The sequence below is a fragment of the Apaloderma vittatum genome, unplaced genomic scaffold (assembly GCF_000703405.1).
Source record: "Apaloderma vittatum isolate BGI_N311 unplaced genomic scaffold, ASM70340v1 scaffold7935, whole genome shotgun sequence".
NCBI classification, from domain to species: Eukaryota; Metazoa; Chordata; class Aves; order Trogoniformes; family Trogonidae; genus Apaloderma; species Apaloderma vittatum.
This window is the reverse complement of record NW_009717594.1, coordinates 2352-11673: the sequence shown is the minus strand read 5'-3', so window position 1 is coordinate 11673 and position 9322 is coordinate 2352. Positions and strand designations below refer to the sequence as shown.

At 39.6% G+C, this 9322-nt stretch overlaps 2 protein-coding genes across 2 annotated transcripts in view; one reads left to right on the top strand and one right to left on the bottom strand.

Moving 5' to 3' along the window:
- Positions 1-2064, top strand: part of TRIM14 (tripartite motif containing 14) — a 2558-nt gene extending 494 nt beyond the window's left edge. The window contains 4 exon segments of the mRNA XM_009869960.1: positions 1565-1729; positions 1732-1833; positions 1836-1943; positions 1946-2064. Coding sequence (XP_009868262.1) covers positions 1565-1729; positions 1732-1833; positions 1836-1943; positions 1946-2064 — 494 coding nt within the window.
- Positions 2065-4456: 2392 nt separating this feature from the next.
- The window catches only part of NANS (N-acetylneuraminic acid synthase), a gene marked incomplete at its 5' end in the record, with an annotated part of 6210 nt that continues 1344 nt past the window's right edge, over positions 4457-9322 (bottom strand). The window contains 4 exons of the mRNA XM_009869959.1: positions 4457-4850; positions 5874-6140; positions 6958-7112; positions 7366-7465. Coding sequence (XP_009868261.1) covers positions 4641-4850; positions 5874-6140; positions 6958-7112; positions 7366-7465 — 732 coding nt within the window. The remainder of the gene's footprint in view (positions 4851-5873; positions 6141-6957; positions 7113-7365; positions 7466-9322) is intronic.

Below are 9322 nucleotides of genomic sequence, written 5' to 3'. Positions count from 1 at the left end.
AGGACCTGGGTTTACTTGGAGGGTGATGCAGAAGGATGGGGATGTTCAGTGTGTACCTCAAGGGGATTTAACTTGGGGAGAGAATAGCCAGTGGACTAAATCATATGATGTTAACTGATAAATTACCCTGCCAATGTATGGCATCATTGCTGCTGTTGTTATGTGTCGTGTCTATTGATATTACAGTAAGAACGACCCAGACTAATAAAGGATAGACTATGATGAAAACAAGGGAAGAACAGCAATAAGGGAACCTGAGGTGGCACCCAGTGACTTCCCTAAGACAACATCTTCAAGCTTCAGACCATGGGCACAGGCCATGCCAAATACGGCGCGAGTTCTGGATGAAGCATATAACAATCAAGCACCATTCTCTCCTACCCTAAAGAACTGTTACAATGATCCTTGAAGCCATGGCCTGCATGAATTCAAGGGATACACTGGAGGGGGGTGTGTGTGCATAGATTAAGAGAATGGTATCTGTGTATATGTGCATGTGTACATATATATATATATACACACACACATATATATTAAAAAAAAAACCAAGAAAGCTGGTTATCACAGAGCCACAGAATGTTAGGGGTTGGAAAGGACCTAAATGTGAAGTGTAAGAGCTGAGCATGACGTAGATGGTATAGAATAAGGGGTGGATAATGTACTGGGTTCAGCTAGGATAGGGTTAATTTTCACTGGAGGCTGGGAGCTGGGCATAGCCTGGGTAGCTGAACTAAACTGGCCACTAGCCAAGGGGATATTGGATACCATCATGACGTCATGCTTGGCTATATAGAGGGAGCTGCTCGGAGCGGGGCGGGGGTATCTCTCTCGTTCTCTCTCTTTCCACCTCTCAGTCTGAGAGCTCGCTTCACTGGCTTCCGGGTGGTGAGAAATCCACCTTACATATTACTCGCGTAATATCTGGTTAAACACTACTGTTATTTTGCTGTTCTTGTTATCATTTGTTTCATCAGTAGGACAAACTGGTTTTATCTCAATCCCAGGAGGCTCTGCCTGCGGCTCCTTCCGGGCTCCCCTCCTCACTCCCGGTAGCAGGGTGCGAGTGAGGGAGCCACCGTGTGTTTCCTTTCTCCTTCCCTGCCGATCAGTCAGTACGACAGTCATTACGACAGCAATGTACTTGATGCTGCTGGTCAAAGCTGTGGTGCCTCTATGAAAAACAGATTCTTAGTGCATTTTCAAATGGGATTTCAGTGGAAAGGGATCTCTAAAACCCTTATAGTGTAATTCTTCCAGAAGTCTCCAACTATTCTGCATAAAGCAGAAGCTCTGTGTTCCCTACTTAGCTGTATTTATCATTTATGAACCATGCATATACTGACTTACGTATTTTTTTACTAATCTTCTTTAAAGCCTATGTAACTTTAAAGCATCAGTGCATAAAAATACTGATGTACTTTCTATTAAAAACATCATTTTTTTCCATGCAAAACTGCAGGTTCCAAGACACTGTTGGCTTTGGGCTGCTTTGCAAGTTTATCGTTTGGACTTCTTTCATGAGTCATGGTACATGTAGTAAATATGGTTATGGTTTTGACTGCAGATACAAGATCACCAACCTGGGAATATGACAGCCTTCACCCAAGACTAAAATTGTCTGATGACTGTCTTGTAGTAAGCTGTAACTGGAAGAGGATATTTTAAACTTGTGGTCCCCAAAGATTCAATAAATTATGGCAAATGCTAAGCAGGGATGCATTCTTCTCTGGAACTATTACTTGGAAGTTGACGTGCTTTATGCTGGAGCAGGATGGTGGACTGGTGCAGCCTACCCTTTCATTGGCAGGAAAGGAGACTTTGAAACCTGTCAGCTGAGTGGAATAGAGCGTCTTGGTGCCTTAAGAAATTTGATTTTGAATATTGGGCGTTTCACAAGGGGAAGAGAATCCGCATCCTAATAGATGACAATCCTGATTGCATTGGCATTTCTCTGATCATGAAGCAAGAATCCTTTCATTCTACAATGTTACTGATGGTGTGGCTCATTTGCACACTTTCCACTGCAAGTTCACAGAACCAGTTTACCCAGCCCTGAGGCTCTGAGAATATGCAAACCAACATAAGGAATGAAGCAAAATAAACCTCCTGTTTTATACCTTTGCTATGAAAGCCACATTAGCAGTGATACACATGAATTAGTCTCTTTTATATAAAATTTCTAACTGCGATGCTTTTAACAGGTAACAGTTAAGTTCAGAAAACTGATTTTACATTTATATGTATTTTTCAATGGGGGAAGGGGATCTGGCTTTTATAAATGATGTCTATGTACCACATGAAGTGCCATATATACTACTTTTTATCCTTTTTTCAACTTGCAAAATGGAAAGAACCACATTACAACTCATACTTGAACCTGCATATCAGTATTTTTTTAATGAACTCTCTCTCTTCATCTGCCTGCAAAGGCTGCAGTTGTGTATGGTAATAGATTTAGTTTCAGGCTTGATGTTCATATCTTGCACATAGTTACTGTTGACAAGGTCAGATTTGGATAATAAATGCAGTAAGTGAATTAATTAGCTCATACTTAAATTATCACCTTGAAATAATCAAAGACTGGCACCGATTGTTGGAAAGGTCCCTTCATGTAAAGGTGAAATAGGGGCTTCTGTAGTTGCATTATATAGCCATTTGCCGATGTTACTTGTGACAGAGATTCTGAGAGCTTCTGGGTGGCCCTATTCTTCTTGCACAGAGTGGAAGCACAAAAAGCAGTTGTGTACCAACTCCAATAGAAGATGAAATGCCTGTAGAACGCACAGGTTTAATAAAACCAGTAGGTCATTACGGGATTTGTGCCTAATTTCTTTTTCTGTCCTATTTGCAAAGGCTCTTGAACTGCAGCTGGATAAAGGTATGCTCACATAAAACTAGGAGAGACAGTTTGCAAGCATCTGTATAGGGATATTCTCCCCCCAAACACAAATAATTAAACTTCTGGAAATATTTGGTGCCTATGTTTACAGCAGCTTCTAGGGCCAGCCTTGCTGAAGTGAAGGGGCCCACTGCTACTTGCGGGTCAGATACTCTTGTGTGTTCAAATATGAAAGGTCTTAAAATCATCACCAGTGCTGGCAAAGGCAAGGTATGACCATAGGCTGAAATGCAGAAACAATCCCTTGTTTTATAAGCTGAATTTACTTTTAAAATTTGAAATTTAAAAAAAACATCTTTCAAAAATTGAGTATTTTTTTAATGTAAGGCAAGCATACTGCATCAGTCAGAGTTCATGTATGGTCAAACACATCAATCAAAGCATCTCTGCTTCCCAGTTTAAAGATACAAACGTAATTTCCTCAGAACTACAGAAGGGTAAACATTTTGAAAGTAAACAGCTCACAGGCACCGAAACACTACCACAAAATTCAAGATACTTTACTGACTCATGACTAAGAAGTAGTAAGTTCCAAATAATCATTACTAGCACATGATTCCACCACAGAAAAAGTGCAGTTCTGTGCCGGCCAGGCTAATTGAGGGATGCCTAGTTTGCAGCTGCTGCCATATGGCTCTTTCCTGTACAACGGGAAGAGCAGCAGGCTGACAGGGACCAGGCTGATAGGGAGTGGTGTTTCTTACTTGAAAACGAGACACTGTGATGTAAAAGCAGAGCACATGAGGAATACTTGACTATCATGCTGAAGCACAGTGATATGATCTAGTCAAGCAGCTAGTCTCAGCTGTCTCAAACACCAGTTCAGGGGAAAAAAACCCAGCCCGATGTATTTGTTTGTTGGTACAGGCTACTGAATTTTCATTAGCATTTCGCTTCCCAACTGAGAAGTTGCCCCCAGATACAAATAGAGGTATCTAAATGTACTGAAGAACTAATAGAACATTCTAGGTTTCAATTAGCTCACAACAGATGCTTCTGACATTTTCTGGAATCGCAGGTTTATTTCCACTGATCCATCTCAGATCTACTTTTTTGCCCTTAATCAGTGTGGCTTGCCCTCTCGCCTGTCAGTTCCTCAAAAGTACAAAAAGGCTCTTCTTCTGGCCCCTTAAATGGGACCTTCCTACATATTCAATTTCCTTCCTTTCTTGGTACTGGCTCTTAAGAACCAGGCTTTCTCAAGGAACTAATTTTGCCCAAAGTGCAGATCATACTGCAACCCACTGCAGGTTGTGAGTGTAGTTTTTTGTTCAGTGTATGTAAAATGTCACTTATCTGCATTCAACTCCAACTAACATCCTGTTATCATGAGGGTGAGGAAAACAGCAGAAAGCAGACGAACATCACAAGATACAGGGCGAGAACAATTAAAAGGGTAGACAAAATTATTGTGATTTTACTGTACTCTTACCAAAAAGGGAAACTGAAAAGCAGCAGTGTGGTCTTAGATTTGGCAAAATTCCAAATTAACCTAGGTTAAATGGAATGGAAAATGGAGGAGCATGCTACTTTCTAGACACAATGCTATACAGTTTCTAATAAAATTGTTCTTCATAACTTATATCCACTTGCTTCAGAAACTTCCTGCAAATGAGAACCTGAAAATTCTAACCTGCCTGGATCCTTATAACTACACCTCTTTATTCTAATCTACCATGCTGCTATACTTAAGTATGTTGTGCAGTATTATATCATGAAGCGTAGAATGGAGTGCTTTATTTTAGCACTTAACTTTTTTAACATGATTTTCCACTGCTTGCTCAGTAATGGTTTCATCTTCTTCGATACTTTTTTTAACCTTCTGGCCCACCAGATCAAAGATGGCTTCTGGAGGAAATCCCTTAGGCTCTCCCACCTTCACCGTCAGCATGTCAAGTGTCAGTACTGCACCTTCAGGAATTGGCACTTTTGCGACAACAGACTTCCCCAGCTACAGGGCAGAAATAAATTAAAAAAAACGTCAAACACATTCCTAGACTTAGTATACAAAAAAGGCTAAGAAAATATTTTGCAGTTAGTTGGGAACAAGTTGTGTGGAACTGTCCTCCCCCTTACTTCTTATTCCAAAGGAAGGCTGAGTTAGCATGGAAAGCTTCTGTAACTAGGCTGCTAGGAATATCAAGACACTTTCTGAAATTAGACAATGGGCTCACAGGAATTTTTCAGAATCGGAATGGAACTGATTAGACTGACTAGTATTCTAGCTTATTATAAAAGCAGTGCATTGAGTTTGGGGCCCCTCACTCCAAGACAGACACTGAGGTGCTGGAGCACTTACAAAAAAGAACAACAAAGCTGGTGAAGGGTCTAGAACAAAAGTCTTACGAGGAGCTGAGGAAATTCGGGTTGTTTAGCCTGGAGAAAAGGAGGCTTAGGGAGACCTTTTCTCCCAAGTAATAGTGAGAGGAAATGGCCTCAAGTTGCACCAGAGGAGGTTTAGATTGGATATTAAGAAGAAGTTCTTCACCAAAAGGGTTATCAAGCATTGGAACAGCCCAGGGAAGTGGCTGAGTCACTGTCCCTGAAGGTATTTAAAAGACAGGTAGATGTGGTACTTAGGGATGTGGTTTAGTAGTAGGGCTTGGTATTGACAGGTCAATGGTTGGACTTTATGATCTTGAAGCTCTTTTCCAGCCTAAATGATTCTATGATGCTACTCAGTTAACCACTAGATGATATACACAGAACTCCATTATACTCAAAATTTCCAATATTATTCTTCAGAAAAAATAGTGACTACCAGAAATAGCTGTTTATAGAAAAATGACAGGTTTACATTAGCATTACAGTGGACTAAGTACAAACACTGTGCATGCTTGGCAGCAGAAATTTTTGAGTGCAGAGGGAGAATCATTGCTGCAGTAAACAATTAGAAAGCTATTTTTCTGAATATAGTTATTAGCTATAGGTCTAAATAAGTTTCAGCTGTGCATGAATCAAAAGTCAAAGTTACCTTTTCATTGCAAGCCATCTCACAGGGCAACAGCTGCTTGACTGGAGAACCCATTGCTTTTTCCACAGTACGGATGGCTTTCACTAACTCTGCCAGTTCATTTGGCTCCAGGGATGCTTGGTGGTCACTTCCTTTCCATGTTTTGTTGAGAGTCACGTGGCGTTCCACTACTTTAGCACCCATAGCAACAGCTGCCACGGAAATGGCTATGCCAGTTTCATGCCCCGAATAGCCAATGGGAATATCAGGAAAAGCTGACTGATATGCCTTGAATCATGACAGAGTTGGTCTGAATTACCAAGGTGGCAATTTCAAAGACAAAGGAAATTTAACAGTGATAACTGCAATAAAAACCATGGACGGTGGCACAAAACAAGCAGTTAGCTACACTGAGAATGAATTTCTTTTACATTCAACAAGTCACACTGCATTACCAACCACCATTTTCTAAGAATTTCATTAGGATTGTCAATACTGGCAAGGAAAAGGAGGTAAGCTGTATTCTAACAACTTCTCATATGCTTTTGCTTTTAATTCACTTGTGCTCTTCATGGTCTTCAAACCCTACATCACTGTAAGTTACAGCAAGTGCTTGAACACTCACTAAGTTGGGAAAATATTCTTGCATCATTATCAGGCATATCCAAGTAATATTTTCAGCAAAGGAAACTGTACAAGGGCTTAATCCATTTTCTTCATAACTCTGATATTCACATGAAGCATTTTTAACAAAAGTTTCTGATCTAGCCCCCTATTTAGGATTATGTTCCCAATTCTGTGCACCTTCTTAATGGTGACAGTCTGCGTAATTCTTCTTTGCACTACAAAGCACAGGGTTCACCTGTTAACCGTATGTTTTATTTTCCTTTGTTTAATTGTCATATTCCTCAAAGCGGAGTTCTGCTAAAAGCGTATCCAAAGAGTACTTCTACTTCAACACTTGTATGAATTAAGGAATATGATACATCTTCTAACTTTTCAAAAACAAATTCCAGCAGGCTAAGATCTGGAAATATATCACAATAAAAGCGTGTGGCCCTTCTCTGGTACCCTACCAATGCCACACTCTGTGTTACTCACTGACCGATATAACACGGAGATTGACATCCTCTGGCTGAAGCGGGTATGCACTGGTGCATTGCAGGAAGCAGAAGTTTGGATTGATGGGCTTCACAATCTGATAAACTTGATGCATGGTGTTCATGGACTGCATCCCACTGGAAATCACCATTGGGCGACCTAGCCATTAGAAAATATGCACGTTTTATCCTAGATCTGTGAGAAACCTACACAACATTCAGTTAAATTTTTGAAGTACAGGAATTCAGTTAAACTAGAACAGGAAGCTGCATGAATCTGTTTTTTACCAAGTCTGAAGGTGATTTTCTTCTAAAGGTATTTTTCTTCCAAGATCAGTTAAAGGAAAGATCTAATAACTAATTTACTGAGACATGGTGATGTTTACCAAGATGGCTGAAAAGAATATGCTTACCTTTCTTTGCAGTCTTTTCCAAATATGGAAAATTGTTTGTATCTCCTGATCCAACTTTGAAAAATGGAACATTCAGTTCATGTAGAAATTCCACAGCCATCTACAAGGAAAAGAAATCACTGCATTTTAAAACAGCACTTCATCTAGACCTGTTGGGAAATAAAGAACCCTTCAAGACAGCAATATCAAAGCCTAATTAAATAGATTTTATCTCCCCAAAATCCACTGCTCCTAAAATAACATATACTATTCTACGGGTACTAGTTTCTGTCTTCCCTCCAAGTGAAGTATTGTTCATCTGCTTCCTTTTATACTTCTACTACACCACCAGGTGTACGTTTTTGACTCGGATGCCTGTCTCAAGGCAGTCTCTTTGGTCTCCCAGCCATAGCTGGTCAAACCAGCTGTAGCTACATCTGCTTAGTACAGGTAGGTTCCACTGCTCCTGCTCGTGACAAGCTTATGGGACACAGCATACTTGCTCTTTATTTGCCACTACCAAAGTGAGCAACTACCTGCAGATAGGAGCTTGCCTATTGAAGAATAAGTGTACTTTGGGCATCCAGGAAGTCTTCCTGCAGGTCAGATATATTAAACCACGAACAGTGTTTAAATTACAGGTAGATTACAAGTAGTTTTCTTGAATAGATCTGTCATTCTGAAAAACTGCGTAGGTATAAGCACCTGGAAATAAGTAAGTGCCCAATAAGGGAAATACAAAATGTATTTGCTTTTATGAGAGATACTAGAAAACAAATATACAACATGTGAAAAACTATAAAGCAGTTTCTTCAATGTTAATTCTACTCTGCCTTCCTCTAAGAATGCATGTGCTATATTGAAGATGTCAGATATTATTGGAGGCTCCATGAAAATCAGTATTGCATCAGTTAAGTGGCCTTTTAAAAATTAGTACTTTTAAGGAATAAAGTCCCAAAACCTATCACTGGCAAGATACACTGAAATTCTCCATTCACATCTGGGGGAAACAATGAAACAGTTACCTAACTGTGCCACTTCAACCACCCACAAATGCTTTTTATTTCTTCAGCTCATTCCTTGTTGCAGTCAAATGTTCTTTGTGACAGAAGAGTACTAATATCCAGAAGAGAATGACATCTTCTGTATAATTTTTCTATCATCGTGATGCTGCAGATTCAATTTCCTGTACCTAGGATGCACATCATCTCTTTAATATATTCACTAAGATGCATTGTGCAGAAAGACAATGAATACACTATATTAAAAAGCCACAGATCTAATCTGAGGAGATGATATAAAATGAAATATGACAGTTAGACCTCATAGCTAAGGCTATTCTTCATTAGGTAAATACCACTTGAAAATTGGCAGCTTTTCTGTAAGAAATTCAAGGAACAGGAAGTAATCTAAAATAACAGGGACAACATTAATGGGAGTGGTTCAATAGGATCCTGTTTTGTTTCCAGTGCATGCTGGAACACAGTACATAAAGAAGTTAGTCATAGCCTTTATGTTGGCTGACACATCACTTCATTGATTTCCTCATATAGTTAAACACAAAATTTAACCTCCTCAAAGAGTTCCAGAGATTCTCTTCAATTATGGAAATCAATGTATTCTCAAGGACTTACTACGTCAATTTATGCAATGTTTACCGTAAGTTCCAAACTCATGTCTTGCAGAAATGGCACCTGTGTAATGCAATTACTGTTCAAAGAAAAAGGCACAAACATGTATCAGTACTGTTAATTTGCTGATGAGGCCATACACAAAGGAGCACAACCTTTGTAAAAAAAGGAGTCCCAGAGGTGGAAAGTCCTGCATATGAGAGGCATTGCCCTACAGCCTATAGAAGCTGGATGTTTAAAACATCAAACAAAGAGTGTGATGGATTTTTTTTTCCCTGAAAGCATATCAATCTAGGATCCCAGATACAGAAGTCCAAGACTACTGGATTTAATTACTCTTATCTTGA